The 17,201-nt window shown below is 41.4% G+C and overlaps 1 protein-coding gene across 3 annotated transcripts in view; it reads right to left on the bottom strand.

Annotated features, from left to right (window-relative positions):
• Positions 1-1,368: 1,368 nt before the first annotated feature.
• LOC139469572 (transient receptor potential cation channel subfamily M member-like 2) overlaps positions 1,369-17,201 on the bottom strand; it is a 40,175-nt gene continuing 24,342 nt past the window's right edge. For 2 of the 3 annotated variants that reach the window (XM_071251770.1, XM_071251769.1), the window contains 10 exons: positions 16,542-16,898; positions 15,801-15,944; positions 12,943-13,197; positions 12,302-12,476; positions 11,519-11,678; positions 10,730-10,917; positions 10,545-10,580; positions 4,807-4,939; positions 2,404-2,526; positions 1,369-1,775 (listed from right to left, as the gene is read on the bottom strand). In XM_071251770.1, the coding sequence (XP_071107871.1) occupies positions 1,535-1,775; positions 2,404-2,526; positions 4,807-4,939; positions 10,545-10,580; positions 10,730-10,917; positions 11,519-11,678; positions 12,302-12,476; positions 12,943-13,197; positions 15,801-15,944; positions 16,542-16,898 (1,812 nt within the window). In that variant the 3' untranslated portion in view covers positions 1,369-1,534. The remainder of the gene's footprint in view (positions 1,776-2,403; positions 2,527-4,806; positions 4,940-10,544; positions 10,581-10,729; positions 10,918-11,518; positions 11,679-12,301; positions 12,477-12,942; positions 13,198-15,800; positions 15,945-16,541; positions 16,899-17,201) is intronic. The other variant, XM_071251771.1, reaches the window with a different exon arrangement.

Raw genomic sequence — 17,201 nt, forward strand, 5'->3', positions numbered from 1 at the left:
TACACACGGACAGTGACTTATACACACTATCCTATACAAGGACAGTGACTTATACACACTATCCTATACACGGACAGTGACTTATATACACTATCCTATACACGGACAGTGACATATACACTATCCTATATACGGACAGTGACATATACACTATCCTATATACGGACAGTGACATATACACTATCCTATACACAGACAGTGACATATATACACTATCCTATACACGAACAGTGAATTATTTACACTATCCTATACACGGACAGTGACATATACACTATCCTATACATGGACAGTGACTTATACACACTATCCTATACACCAAGAAGAAGAATGTCCTCGCTGTATTATGCCATAAAGAAAATATTAATCTATCACAGTCAACAGTGCTACCATTCTGCCTCAAAAGAAATGTTGAACATTCACATATATAATCAAACTGGTAGCATTTTGATTTGACATTGTAATTTAGTTAACATGGCGGTCACACAAGGATAAAAGCACTAAGCTGTTGACAGTAGTCAGTGGGGGGACTGTTTAATCAATGTGATTGGTGTCATGTTGCTCTTCTCCAAGACTGACAGGATTTCCAATGACTGATCTTGTTCAACCATCAGGTTATGAAGTAAGCTTCATCATCTTTCAGTGACAATATTCCACATAATAATAGGTGACAAAATAGCAACAAGAATTAAAACCTCCATCTGAAGTAAAGGCAAATCTGGCTGGAGGGAATCAGAAGCTGGGACTATCACTGGGACAATTTTGATCCTGAGGTAAGGAGTTGAGATATATATCAAGTACAGTCACGAAGAAACACTTCCAACTATGAATGTATGTACCCTGTGTCCCCAACACTTTCCTGGGTCCTTGAGTTACAAGCTGCTCATCTTGGTACTGTCACAAATACAGGTTCCCTATGGACACAATCTCATTAAAATCAGATCTTAGTTCTCGCTACTGCTAAACAAAGATCAGAGGACATCCCATTACGGATCACGTCAGACCGACCTTGCGAGAACTTTGACCAACCAATGGAATGACCAATCAGAAGGCAGCTTTCTCGTGCTTTACAGCACTAATTTCAAATTGGCGACTACGCTTCGAAACATATTTTGACAAATTCTCGATTACAGATTTGAAACCTGAACAAAAAAACATTCTGGAATGGCTAATAGATGGTATGGATTCAGTCGTTAACCTCGTAACTATCGTTCGGAATTAAAGTTTTTGAGGATGCATGATTAGAAATCACATTCCGACTGTCACTTTCATAATCTGGTAAGCGGTGCTCTGATTGGTCGGATGAAAAGTCGCTCTGACGTGACCCCTAATAGGATGTCCTCAGATCTTTGTTTAGCGGTGGCGAGAACTGAGGTCTGATTTTAATGAGATTGCCTAGGGAGACTAAATAAATCCAACAGATACTGGCTTACAGAGAGCACTGGAGTAGTGATAGGCTGATTTACAGAGAATGCTGAAGAAGAGCATCACCGGAATTTCAAGGTATTATCCTGTCAATCATCCTCTTCCTCTTCTATGCATCCTCCTCCTCATCGCCGTGGGTGACCTCGGAGATGGTCAGCCCATGTAGGCTTCCATGTGAGCGACTGGTGTGCCCCTCCCGTGAACGCCGTCCCCCTTCCCCCCGAGTCTGACCGTCCACGAGCAGCTCCATCATGTGCATCATCTGGCTCAGCTTCATGGTGTTCTGCCCTACCTGTTCAGACAGGTCGTCCACACACTGACGCACGTAGGCCGTCTCACCAGTCGCAGGTCTGAAAATTCACAAACACTTCTTATCAATGATGACAAAATATACCCTTGGGCACAGCTTTGACAGTGCGGCTGTATTTACCCACCCCAACTAATGAGGCCATAATTTACCCACCCAAACAAGGAGGCTGTATTTACTGACCCCAACAATGAAGCTGTCTTGACCGACCCTAAGAAGGAGGCTGTATTTACTGACCCCAAGAAGTAGGCTGTATTTACCGACCCCAAGAAGGAGGCTGTATTTACCGACCCCAACAATGAAGCTGTATTTACCGACCCTAAGAAGGAGGCTGTATTTACCGACCCCAACAATGAAGCTGTATTTACCGACCCTAACAATGAGGCTGTATTTAACGACCCCAACAATGAAGCTGTATTTACCGACCCTAACAATGAGGCTGTACTTACCGACCCCAACAATGAGGCTGTATTTACCGACCCTAACAAGGAGGCTGTATTTACCGACCCCAACAATGAAGCTGTATTTACCGACCCTAACAAGGAGGCTGTATTTAACGACCCCAACAATGAAGCTGTATTTACAGACTTAACAATGAGTCTGTATTTACCCAGCCCAACAACAAGGCTGGAGGCTGTATTTATCCAGCCTAAGAATGAGGCTTAATTTACCTGGGTGCTGTCATGGTGTCCAGGGTAGCAAGCTGCTGCATCTGTTCCTCCGTGAGTGATTGTTGACCTGACTGAGACACGGTCTCTCTGATCATCTCCAGCTCATGCATCACATTCTCTATTCTGAAACAAGTGGACATCTTTGGTTATACAGCGTTAACCAGGGATGTTGCTCAACTTAGTGCTATTCATACACACCATGGAGATTCGGGATTAGAAGAGGTCCCAACAATCTATGCCTGTTATATGAGTTGAGGTAAAAAGGGTGCAAGATTATTGCACTTATATTGCGACATGTATGCATGTGTGTGGCTGCTAGACCGGACTAATGCTCTACCACTAGATCAAAGCAGCAGTCTTGTCCTATGAGGTGACTAACAACATTGGGTGTTCATTCTTGGTGGCTGTGTGTCAATGTACCCAAATGGGATGCTGATTATAATATCAATCTGTATTTTGTCTGGTCCAGACTGAATATTAACAGGCTTCCATCACACAGTAACGCTTTGCTTAGTGCCAAACAGAACAACTGACAAACATATTTGTACACCCAAACTATGTTTGTAGAATGATTTGTATTTGTAGCATCATAATGATGAGTAAGTTGATGTAATGAAGTTGACTGGGGTGTCCTGATGACATTGTGTGACAATCCCAGCACTAATGTGTCCTGATGACACTGTATGACAGTCCCAGCACTGGGATGTCCTGATGACATTGTATGGCTGTCCCACCACTAGGGTGTTGTGATGACACTGTATGACACTAAGGTGTTGTGATGACACTGTATGACATTAAGGTGTTGTGATGACACTGTATGACACTAAGGTGTTGTGATGACTCTGTATGACACTAAGGTGTTGTGATGACACTGTATGACACTAGGGTGTTGTGATGACACTGTATGACACTAAGGTGTTGTGATGACACTGTATGACACTAGGGTGTTGTGATGACACTAGGGTATTGTGATGACACTGTATGACACTAGGGTGTCGTGATGACACTGTATGACACTAAGGTGTTGTGATGACACTGTATGACATTAAGGTGTTGTGATGACACTGTATGACACTAAGGTGTTGTGATGACACTGTATGACACTAGGGTGTTGTGATGACACTAGGGTATTGTGATGACACTGTATGACACTAGGGTGTTGTGATGACACTGTATGACACTAGGGTGTTCAGATGACACTGTATGACACTAAGGTGTTGTGATGACACTGTATGACACTAGGGTGTTGTGATGACACTAGGGTATTGTGATGACACTGTATGACACTAGGGTGTTGTGATGACACTGTATGACACTAAGGTGTTGTGATGACACTGTATGACATTAAGGTGTTGTGATGACACTGTATGACACTAAGGTGTTGTGATGACTCTGTATGACACTAAGGTGTTGTGATGACACTGTATGACACTAAGGTGTCATGATGACACTGTATGACACTAGGGTGTCATGACACTATGACACTAGGGTGTCGTGATGACACTGTATGACACTAAGGTGTTGTGATGACACTGTATGACACTAAGGTGTTGTGATGTCACTGTATGACACTAAGGTGTTGTGATGACACTGTATGACACTAAGGTGTTGTGATGACACTGTATGACACTAAGGTGTTGTGATGACACTGTAGGACACTAGGGTGTTGTGATGACACTGTATGACACTAGGGTGTTGTGATGACACTGTATGACACTAAGGTGTTGTGATGACACTGTATGACACTAGGGTGTTGTGATGACACTGTATGACACTAAGGTATTGTGATGACACTGTATGACACTAAGGTGTTGTGATGTCACTGTATGACACTAAGGTGTTGTGATGACACTGTATGACACTAGGGTGTTGTGATGACACTGTATGACACTAGGGTGTTGTGATGACACTGTATGACACTAGGGTATTGTGATGACACTGTATGACACTAGGGTGTTGTGATGTCACTGTATGACACTAGGGTGTTGTGATGTCACTGTATGACACTAGGGTGTTGTGATGACACTGTATGACACTAGGGTATTGTGATGACACTGTATGACACTAGGGTGTTGTGATGTCACTGTATGACGCTAAGGTGTTGTGATGACACTGTATGACACTAGGGTGTTGTGATGACACTAGGGTATTGTGATGACACTGTATGACACTAAGGTGTTGTGATGACACTGTATGACACTAAGGTGTTGTGATGACACTGTATGACACTAAGGTGTTGTGATGACACTGTATGACACTAAGGTGTTGTGATGACACTGTATGACACTAGGGTGTTGTGATGACACTGTATGACACTAGGGTGTTGTGATGACACTAGGGTATTGTGATGACACTGTATGACACTAGGGTGTTGTGATGACACTGTATGACGATCCCGCTCACCTCTCAGCTGTAGAGGCCACTCGGTTGTCCAGCTGTTCTCGGCGTCGAATCATGGATCTGGACAAATAATTTTCCATTGCAACTTTCTCAAATATTTGGAGTCTGGCATATTCTTTCTCATTCAGTCGCTCCTCTGTAAACAGAAGATAGATTTAACATATTATTGTCGGAGAAAATAAAATCAATTTATAAGTTACCAAAACAAAATCCTTCTATTATCTGGAGCAGTGTGAAGACATGATGTATAGATGGCATGTGATTCTTCACCCCCACACTATCATGTAATAGTTTCCAACGGAATATCTACTTGGGATTCAACCTGTGCTTGTCGTAAGAGGAATCTAAAATGGATCAAGAAAGACGTGTTCTATGGATGAACAACTTCTTTATTACAATTAGTGAGACGTTTCGGTGTAGATCCTAACACCTTTATCAAGCAAGTGATGGATAGTGATGGAAAGGTGTTAGGATCTACACAGAAACGTCGCACTAATTGTAATAAAGAAGTTGTTCATCCATAGAACACGTCTTTCTTCATCACACCACCTTTAAACGCCACTGAAAGAAGTTAAAATGGATCAGGTAGCTCTTGCATAAAAAAACCCATTCTTCTCAAGATCAGTTTTCAGTTCTTATTGACACCTTGTCACTTGGATGTAAAACAGCTTCAACCTTGCCCTTGTCACGTGTTGAGTGATGTTACTGGACCACTATGTGTATGGTGTTCTAGGATAATGTCCATGTGTTGTCAGTGATGGAAGATCTAACATGCCATGATTAGGAATCGTTAGTTGGTAAACAAAATTAAGTTGACTGCCTAATTCACTGTGTTAAAACTATCTACCATAGTTCACATCCACACCTAACATGCTGGCATGTGGTCCTGTTCACAGGTCACAAAGCAGGTGACCTTGATAAAAAATCCCTCTGTTCTCCTCCTTCTCCCCCTTAACACAACAAAATACACAACTACAACATATTGGGATACTGTACTGACCGCAGTTTATTCTTCAACAAGTATTCACATTATCACGAACATCGTCCGCATCAGGAACATCACCAGCATCATGACCATCAACCAACCGTAATTTACATGAATATAGATTCGATGCTTCATATTTCCAACGTATACATATACACAGGCATCGACACCTTAATACGTATTCTAATGGCTCGTCAGCGCATACTCATCAGCGTATATCCCAAATCCATGATCCCACAACTGGAGTGTTCGAGATTTCTACTATGGCTACCGATCCATCTCACAACGTATTATCATGGCTCCCAGCACAACTTGCAAGCAACGCATAACATCCTGATCACCATATGGACAGCCGCAGGTACTACACACATAAATAATAAAATATATAGATTCAACCGACATGTACTCCAATCGGCATCATAGATAACCGAACATGTTTAATATAGCCAGCCCGAATGCACCGCACCTGAGAATGAAGTTTCAACTTCCCGCCTTTACTTATATACCCATTACGAAACCAGGTTACCTCCCTTTGTTGTGCTTTCCGACATTAGGAGAAAATAATTTTGTTCTAATTCGTCCCTCAAACGAAAGAAATTATATTTCACCCATCAATGAATGGGTACCCAGTAGGACAAGATGGGAATGTGACTGTCAATGGGCCGTGGGGAAGCACTGTTTGTAAACAATAGCTGATAACCCCTAAGCTTACTCGGCTCTTCTTGCCTGTCTCTGCGAGAGTACTGTTGAATGCTTAGTTATTTAAAAAAAATATATAACGTTACTATAGAAGTTGATGGGAAAACATTTTGTTGTGTGTAACCTGCAGGCCTCAAAGTTTAAATTTTATTAAGTAGCCATATGGCTACAAGTATTCTTTTTCCAGGTAGCCAGTAGTAAAATAAAGAAGTTAAGCCAATATTGTATGTAGCCAAAAGCATTTGAAATTATCTTTTATCAAATAACCATTATCTGAACAAGTCATAGCACTAAGCTTGGAACTGTATTATTAGTGGAAACTGAACCTGAGTTTTGATATTTGTGACTCAACAATGATGCAATTTATGTTACTAGATTATATAGGTATATCCTTGCTTATCCAATAAACTATCAACTAAAATAAAATACTAATTACATTGATATTTATGTATTTCGGTTCATTGTTGACTTTAGGAGGAATTATTTGTGAGTAGTTAGTAGCAGACATGTTTATTTTTGTGTCTACATATGTGTAGCAATATAATTTTGTCGCCACAGGATATATTTCAAGGTAGTCATTTGGCTACCTCTGAAGTTTAGACAGTAGACAAATTGAAATTTAGGTCGCATTGGCGACCATTTTAGTTGTAACTTTGAGGCCTGCCGGCTTCTATGACAGCATGTGGAGCTGTACAACCAACATAAACAAAAGACAAATACACAAATGGAAGTAGTTTGGGTAGGAGAGTGCAACTTGATCGGCTTCATACCACCTAGGCCGTAATACCATAATACCGAAATACTGTCATGTACGCTGTGATAAACACTGGCTTCTAATCCAATCAATCTAGCAATCAGTATTTTGTAACTCTTCGTTAAGAAGTAATCACAAGATTACTCTTCAATTTTAATAAAAAGATGACCGAAGCAAGATATTCAGTGCAGAGCTTAGGTTGTCAGTTTCCCTTGTGCAAAGCTGTAATGTTTTGGTTTGAGAATAAAATCGTGTATGAACTAAACGTGTGACACCACACTCGGAAATTTCATGCATGATTTAAAAACACCCAAAACCATCGACACACTTGCCCCTTAACCTCGCACCTCACAAGGAGCTTGGGTTGTATACTCCCAAGGAAGTTGAGAATGAAAATTGAGTGCACACTAATCCATTGACAGGGTCATAAAAATGTAGAGCTCACTTGAGTGGAGTTTGGCGGATTAGAAATGGGCTTATTATTTTCTGTGTTGATCATTAATAATATTACGAATGCCTTCTGATGTCGTGACCAGTTTGACTCCACGATATCCCTCTCAAGGATCGGAACATACTGTTTGGGTACCACGCACCACCTGCTGCCCTCAGACCTATGCCAGACAATGAATGTCTGTCAGGGATTAATCCCCTGAGGAGGCAACAGAAGGCATCTTCCATGTTGTTACTACTTCTTGTCGTAAGCTGACATAAGTAGTGGACATGGCAATCAATAGGAAAAATGGGGGCACGGGTGGCCCAGTCGTCTAAGGCGCCACGATTCGCTGTGCAGAGTTGCGTCCCTTGGCCACGCCAGAAACCTATGATTGTGAGTTCAAATCCCGGTTCGACCCTGTTATGTTTCTAGGTTTGTCAGCACCATACCCGTGCTCGTGGGTTTCACCGAAGTGGTAAACGTCTGAGACCTGCATCATTTGGGGCTTTCCTCCCACATTAAGCTGACACTCCGTGATATGACTGTAATACTGTTAAAAGTGGCGTTAAACCAAACTCACTCACTCAATAGGAAAAATGGAAATAGAGTAAAACAGACAAATGAAAGGCCAAATTGGCACCAAGACAAAACAATCTGCCACTGAGTTTAAAACTGATCTCCAGTGTTTGTCTTGCGGCACAATTTCAACGAACCAATCTCAACCCCCAACCACCTTCGTATAATAAATGACCAGTCCCTAAATAGTCCACATCCGTCAGTTCATATATCACAAGTGTATAAAAGATATCCGAGATAAATTGCAGAGAACAATGAAGAACGAAATGTGTTTTTTTTCACGATAAATCACTGTTCTATCATGACATTATTTCTGGAGATTCAAACATGCGCTACGTTATTTTTGGGAAGGGACTGTCTAGTGAGTTGTTCCCCAAAGATGTTGCTTGGCTACACAGATAAACGCGATGGCTGACCAATCGCATCCAAACACAGGAGAGATATGACAATCGGTATTGAGAGAAAACTTACAGGTTATCAACATTAGATGCGTGAAATCCCAATTTGTGCATAAAATGGACTTTTCTTACATTGCTGAGGTTGTGAGTCATCAATATTAAAATACGGCCAATTATTCTTAAATCTCGTAATTTTATTATCATATTTGAAGATGCTGTACATAATGTTAATATCTCATATAAGAACCTTATCACTTAAGCTTAGCATACTCACCGACAAAAGAAACGCGAATACCATACATGTTGGTTAAAATAAAACATATTACTCATATTCAAGAGACATTATATTGGTGCAATGTATAAACGGTCATACTGGTATGTTGTGTGAACCGACGCTCATGAACGCATCACATGTGATGTCATAAATCCATGACTCGAGATGCACCATTTTTCTGGTTGCGAGATTTGGAAAGTTTGGAAGTCACGTGCAGCATATGGTGATAAGAATAAAGACACTCTGTGGTAACACTTGACTGATTGTTAGTTTTGTCATTAAATGGTACACATTAGAAATATGTTCTCTTAACGTACATGCTTCTCTATATTTTTCTATGGTTCGCGTTTCTTTTGGCGGTGAGTATTTAAGAAATGAACAACTTGTAGTTGTTGTTTATCATGATGTATAGCATCAGTTCCTTTAAGTATATCATGATATATAGCATCAGTTCTTGTGTTTATATCACGACGTATAGCATCAAATCTTGTATTTGTATCATGATGTATAGCATCAGTTCTTGTATTTATAACATGATATATAGCATCAGTTCCTTTATGTATATCACGATGTATCTAGCATCAGTTCCTTTATGTATATCATGATGTATAGCATCAGTTTCTTTATGTATATCATGATGTATAGCATCAGTTCCTTTATGTATATCATGATATATAGCATCAGTTCCTTTATGTATATCATGATGTATCTAGCATCAGTTCCTTTAAGTATATCATGATATATAGCATCAGTTCCTTTATGTATATCATGATGTATAGCATCAGTTCCTTTATGTATATCATGATGTATAGCATCAGTTCCTTTATGTATATCATGATGTATAGCATCAGTTCCTTTAAGTATATCATGATGTATCTAGCATCAATTCCTTCATGTATATCATGATGTATTGCATCAGTTCCTTTATGTATATCATGATGTATAGCATCAGTTCCTTTATGTATATCATGATGTATAGCATCAATTCCTTTATGTATATCATGATATATAGCATCAGTTCCTTTATGTATATCATGATAAATAGCATCAGTTCTTGTGTTTATATCACAACGTATAGCATCAATTCTTGTATTTATTAAATGATGTATAGAATCAATTCTTGTATTTATATCATGATATATAGCACCAGTTCTTGTATTTATATCATGATATATAGCACCAGTTCTTGTATTCATATCATGATGTATAGAATCAATTCTTGTATTTATATCATGATGCATAGCATTAGTTCTTGTATTTATTAAATGATGTATAGCATCAGATCTTGTATTTGTATGATATAAGGCATCAGTTCTTGTATGTGTATCATACTACTACATACAGCATACATGTATGAAAGGCTAAATAAATCCAGAAGAATATTAATAAGCTGAAAACTCTAAATGAATTATCTGCCAAGTTTTATATGCCACAACTTCTACATTTCTATGGCTACGCTACACTTGTCCAGACACTCATGGTGCCGGATGGGGTTCCTGTTATTTCTTCTACTCACAACACGAAGCAAAAGCAGGCAAATGTTAGTTCAGGAAGAAAATGAGCGTTGTGTTAATTTCCTACAATAATGTAAGGAAGCTGGTCCCAGCATGATGACCTCTCACCTATCTTTCCCCCTAACGTTGTGGGGCTGCTCTCACCTACAAGTTAGTAAACCACAATGATATAGCTGAATACACACATCTGGAGCATCACAACACATGTTTAACTTCACAGCAACATATTTTACAATCATCACGTAACTAAGAAACATGAACAGTTAAGGAATATATGCAGACTTATAGCTTACTGAAAGCATTTGATCTCTTGCAGCTGCGACAGCAGTGGTTGACTCCCCACATGAAGAGGCGGTAGATGTGGTTGATGATGATGATGGGGGGCACGAGGGTGGGCCGGTCAAAGTACTCGAACACCAGAGACAGGCGGTAGTAGCGCCAGATCTTCATGGAGTTGTCCTGCACTGTCTGGAACGTGTAGCTGAAACACACATTACACTTTGCAGGCTGATATCTCCATGTGCCAACATGATGCATACACCAGCTTGGCTACAGGATAACATGCTGTATACACCCGCTTGACTAGAGGATAACACACAGTATACACCTGCTTAGCTAGAGGATAACACACTGTATACACCTGCTTGGATAGAGGATAACACACTGTATACACCTGCTTAGCTAGAGGATAACACACTGTATACACCTGCTTGGCTAGAGGATAACACACTGTATACACCTGTTTGACTAGAGGATAACACACTGTATACACCTGTTTGACTAGAGAACAACATGCTGTATGCGGCTGCTTGGCTAGAGGATACCACACTGTACACCCAAGCCTGTCTAGATCATAACACACTGTATACACCTGTTTGACTTGAGGATAACATGCTGTATACACCTGCTTGACTAGAAGATAACATGTTGAATACACCAGCATGGCTAGAGGATAACATGCTGTATACACCTGCTTATCTTGAGGATAACATGCTGTATACACCTGCTTGGCTCCAGGATAACATGCTATATATGGCTGCTTGGCTTGAGGATAACACACTGTATACACTTGCTTGTTTTACCTGAACATGGCGATGAGAAGGTTGACCAGCAGGATGTTGGTGAGGATCATGTACACGGCCAGCAGGATGGACACCAGAGCATTGGGCTCCGGACACCGCGGTGCCAGGTCAGCTCGCCACAAGGTCTCATTCCGGGTACAGCTGGACGGGTCATCCTCACCTGACCAACAGAAAACATGTGACTGTCATCTCAGTGTCCACCACCGAAGAATACTCTGAGAGTATGTTGTGCTCGTCTTGCTAAGACTCCCCTCACTGTCCTAAGGCTGTAGTGATGGTATAGCTCGTGAGTTTGTCATCATAAGGCAGGCTGTTATGATGGTATAACTCACCTTGCTATCCTAAAGCAATCATTTGTGATGGTATAGCTCACCTTGCTATATTAAGCAAGGCTGTTGTAATGGTATAACTCACCTTGCTATCCTAAAGCAATCATTTGTGATGGTATAACTAACCTTGCTATCCTAAGGTAGTCTGATGTGATGGTATAGCTCACCTTGCTTTATTAAGCCAGGCTGTTGTGATGGTATAGCTCACCTTGCCACTCTGAGCCAGGCTGTGGTGATGGTATAGCTCATCTTGCCACCCTAAGGCAGTCTGTTGTGATGGTATAGCTCACCTTACTATATTAATGCAGTCTGTTGTGATGGTATAGCTCATCTTGCCACCCTAAGGCAGTCTGTTGTGATGGTATAGCTCACCTTGCTTTAATAAGGCAGTCTGTTGTGTTGGTATAGCTCACCTTGCTATAATAAGGCAGTCTGTTGTGATGGTATAGCTCACCTTGCACCCGTTCCAGGAAGAGTTCGCCGTACATCTGCCAGTAGGGCAGGTACAGCACGTTGATAAGGATCTTGTAGCTGGGGATGTGGTTGGGGTACAGGTTCGTGTGGTAGGCGACCCCGAAACTCAGGACAAACACCAGCAGGATGAAGAAGAAGAACAGGAGGTCTGTCAACTGCAGAGAGACCCACACAATGATGCTCTAACACTGGCATGTACACTGACATGTTGTCCCAGAAACAAAGTTATCTTATTTAAATATATATATCTACAAAATAAAAATAAATCCAATAGAGCCCAGATCAATCTTTAATTTCAGGGCTGAGGCAATCTAGACTTGCTAAATGATTCTAGATTTGAGTTGGACTCCTTTCATAGTTTATTCTCTAGCATCTGGGAGACAGACTAGCCGGCATGGAACAGTTCCACATCACGGTCCTTCATCACGCTTTTACACAACACTTTTACAGAACACGTCTACACAGCACAACCTCACAGCCAATCATATCTAGCCACCATAACCAACTGACTGGATGAAATGAATCTAAATAGAAATATGAATAACTTTCTGAATCATCTACCCATATGACTCAGACGTTGTACATTTATGCCTCAGTGAGTTTTACCTTTCGTCAACTCACCATTTTCCTGATCATGATGACTTTGGGCCCCATGTTTTTAGCTGCGAAGAAGAACTGCATGAACCTGAGATAGTAGAAGGCGAGGGTGATGCTGTAGGACATGCGCGCCCACACAAAGCTGGAGGTGAACAGGTTGTAGCGCAGAACGATGGAGATAATGAACAGAGTGTAGATCAGGAGGTCAAACCGGTTCCAGATGTTACTAAACCAGTTCTGAATCTTGTACCGAACTGACCGCTGGTCACGGATGAAGATCTGCAACAGTATCATGCAATGCGTCAGCAAGCAGATCTTTCTCTGACTCCATGATCACCTTCCACTAAGAGAAGCTTGAAAACATAGAAAGGGTATGTACAAACTTAAAGAAAAGTGGCTTTATCTAAACCTAGGAACATAATGAGGTAACATTTCAAGCTTAAAGTTGGTGACATAGTATGACTGTCTATTATTATATTACTGTGATGTATTATAGCCTTGAACTGTGGTCAACGGGGCTTAGCCAGATTATTGGTACAAGGTGGATACAAGCACCAAATTTGGCGCACAGATACAGCCACCCATACTGATTAGTTTTGGGATAGGAGTCACATAAAATATATTTGGTACTTCTGGTTGGAACTAAATTCCAATATGAACATCAAATCACTTTACAGCAATGTAAAAATTAGTGAAAAGATTAATCTTACTCAGACCTATGACATGTTACATATCAAATGAAAGGTCTTTCCATACTCTGAATGATTGCCTGATTCTATTTTCCATTAAGAGATGAAAGAAAAAGAAAATGTCAAATAAAGACAAATTCGATTAAATTCTACAAACTACGGGAGAGACAGATGCCGGTGTTGCTGCTTGATAGATGGAACAGTGGATATGTTGTAGCAAGGCTCCTTGAGTTGGAGGAAGCTTGTCCACTGGTCCATTATTGTGGCAGAAGATCCTTTGTGAGCTAATTGAGTGATTGTCGCGGATCTTGACTTGTGTAACATGACAACAGAAAAAGGGTCAAGCATTTGAAAGTGACCAGAATCTATGTTCAGCACTTGAAATGGATGGTGAGCTAGTTGCACAAACATTTCTATGACTTCATCTAGAGCCTGCCTGCTTGCCAGCCTGACTTTTACCTTCCCAACAATGGGTGATGCTGTGTCACACCCTGAAGAGGTAAGAAACACTGGTAAAGCACGAGAATGAAGCTCTCCCAAATTGTTACAAATGTAATTGATGTGAAAGTTCTTTCCCATTTCAAAGGCAACCCATAAATCTGCTTGGGGTCGAAGCACAATCAGGTCATGAAACTTTCCAGTAAGGATGTCCAAAACATCAGCATCCATTGTTAGTATCTGTAGTGGAGTCGCCCCATTGTGTCTGCTTCCCTGTGATTGCAATTTGACATGGGAGAGAGAGAACCCTTGCCCTTGGATTTCACAGCTGCTCCTGATATAGACAGCTTTGTCCTCTAATCATGGGTATTTCGCAACCCTGGAGGCAAAAAAGTCAAATACTTCCTCCTTATTCTGAGAATCACACAGGACATCCATCCACTTGACTGGCATCTTTGCCTGATGGGATACCTGCTGATGCACACAATGTCCTGTCTACTTGCATGCTGAAGCTGACCAATGAGATATGGAATGAAAACTCTCACTAAAATCATCAAAGGTGTGAATTCCTGCAGTACGCAAAGAATGGACAAGAACTGCTCCATCCAGAATTTTGCATTCCTAAGAAGCTGGTGGTTCTTGTTGGTATGGCTGTTTAAAGCATCTAAGAAGGTCCGACTTTGCACTGGGCAACCAAAGTTAGACAAAATCAGAGAGAAGGCAGGAATGCCTGAATTTCATGAGCAAAGAATTCCTTCAAGTCTCTCTAATGGTTCTGCATTGCCACATGAAGCGTACTGAAAAGTTCTACATTGTTTTGAAGAACTTTTCTCCTTTGTCCACATTAAGAAGTTGGCTTGCTGTATAGAAAGTGGAACAGTGGCAGAGTTATCAGCAGGGGTTTATGGGACTCTGTCCCATCTTCAATTACCATTTTACCGCTTCTATCCACCATCCTCCAGTGTGTTTATTGGGGTTCAATCTGATTCTCACATGTAGTTTCGGCTGTCAAGAGTAACAAGGTCGCCAAAATCATCCAAGAATGGACTTAACATTTGTCTGATGGTATCTGAATGGCTCTTGACCTGCTTTTGAAATGAGTCCTGTATTTCCTGTATGTGGGAAGTATTTTCTCAAGGTGATGGGAAGATCTGGATCATCATTAAGGAAATATCCATCTTCAAACTGTTTGACTAATCTACCCAGCTCAGGCCCTGACAACATCCAACGTCTGAAAGCAATAGGATTTGAATCACTTGTCTAACTCAGTTATCTGACTTGTCTGTCTCACCTGTCTGGCACACCTGTCTGTCTCACCTGTCTGATTCACCTGTCTGTCTCACCTGTCTGACACACCTGTCTGAGTCACCTGTCTGACCTGTCTGAGTCACCTGTCTGACACACCTGTCTGTCTCACCTGTCTGAGTCACCTGTCTGAGTCACCTGTCTGAGTCACCTGTCTGACACACCTGTCTGAGTCACCTGTCTGTCTCACCTGTCTGAGTCACCTGTCTGACACACCTGTCTGACACACCTGTCTGATTCACCTGTCTGAGTCACCTGTCTGTCTCACCTGCCTGTCTCATCTGTCTGAGTCACATGTCTGACACACCTGTCTGAGTCACCTGTCTGACTCACCTGTCTGACTCCCTTGTCTGTCTCACCTGTCTGCTTCACCTGTCTGACTTACCCGTCTGATTCACCTGTCTGTCTCACTTATCTGACTCACCTGTCTCATTCATCTGTCTGACTCACCTGTCTGCACTCCTCCAGCAACATGGTGACGAGCCACACCCAGGTCACAATCTCATACACTGAGGGAGAGTCAGCCTCGGTACTAGGTCGAAGGTCAATTAGTACAAAATAGCTGAAGATGCACAGAAAGCCGATGTAAGACCCCTGAAAAAACAGCACAGAGAGTACAGCAGCTGACACCAACACAAGAACCACAGAACTAAAACATCCTGACAATAACACAACAGTCACAGTATTGAGGTCCTGACAATAACACAACAGTACTAAGATCCTAACAATAGCACAACAGTATTGATGTCCTGACAATAACACAACAGTACTAAGATCCTAACAATAGCACAACAGTATTGAGGTCCTGACAATAACACAACAGTACTAAGATCCTAACAATAGCACAACAGTATTGAGGTCCTGACAATAACACAACAGTACTAAGATCCTAACAATAGCACAACAGTATTGAGGTCCTGACAATAACACAACAGTACTAAGATTCTAACAATAACACAACAGTATTGAGGTCCTGACAATAACACAACAGTTCTAAGATCCTAACAATAACACAACAGTACTAAGATCCTAACAATAACCCAACAGTACTAAGATCCTAACAATAGAACAACAGTATTGAGGTCCTGATAATAACACAACAGTACTAAGATCCTAACAGTAGCACAACTGTATAGAGGTCCTGACAATAACACAACAGCCACAACACTGAGATCCAGTCAGGAGACGTACCACATTACAGTAGAACTTGGTGACTGGTGCAGCATAGAAGTAGAAGATGGCTGTGAAGATGTTGATGCTGGAGCGGCTGAAGTCCATGAGGTTGACCGAGTAGAGCTTCCTCTTCTTATGTTTCCTCTTCCTCCGTGACTTCGCCGGTGTGTACTCCGCATCGTCAGTGCCTGGCTCCACCTGGTTCGCCTTGCTGGGGCTCTCGGCTGTATGTCCTGCCGTGTGCCCTGGAGACTGACTGTCATCCATTAGCTCCTCATCATCACTGTCATTCCCCTCCAACATGTCCACGAGGGAGTTGTTGCTGGTAAACTTGATGAATGGTAGCAGGATTGGAAGTATGATTGTTATAATGATCTGCAAAAGAGAAAAGAGAAGCAAACTTTATTTTCTGTAAGTTAGTGATTGAATGAATGGAAGTATGCCCGTCAGCAGTAAATGCTTAGCTAGAGTTCCAAATATAACATGGATGTATGTTGTGTATCTTCCACTCGGGGGTGTAAATATGTTGTGTACCTTCCACTCGTAGGTGTAAATATGTTGTGTATCTTCCACTCAGGGGTGTAAGTATGTTGTGTACCTTCCACTCGGGAGTGTAAATGTGTTGTGTACCTTCCACTCAGGGATGTAAATATTTTGTGTACCTTCCACTCGGAGGTG

This window comes from Haliotis cracherodii, unplaced genomic scaffold (genome assembly GCF_022045235.1).
Source record: "Haliotis cracherodii isolate W230 unplaced genomic scaffold, xgHalCrac1.p SCAF_2, whole genome shotgun sequence".
NCBI classification, from domain to species: domain Eukaryota; kingdom Metazoa; phylum Mollusca; class Gastropoda; order Lepetellida; family Haliotidae; genus Haliotis; species Haliotis cracherodii.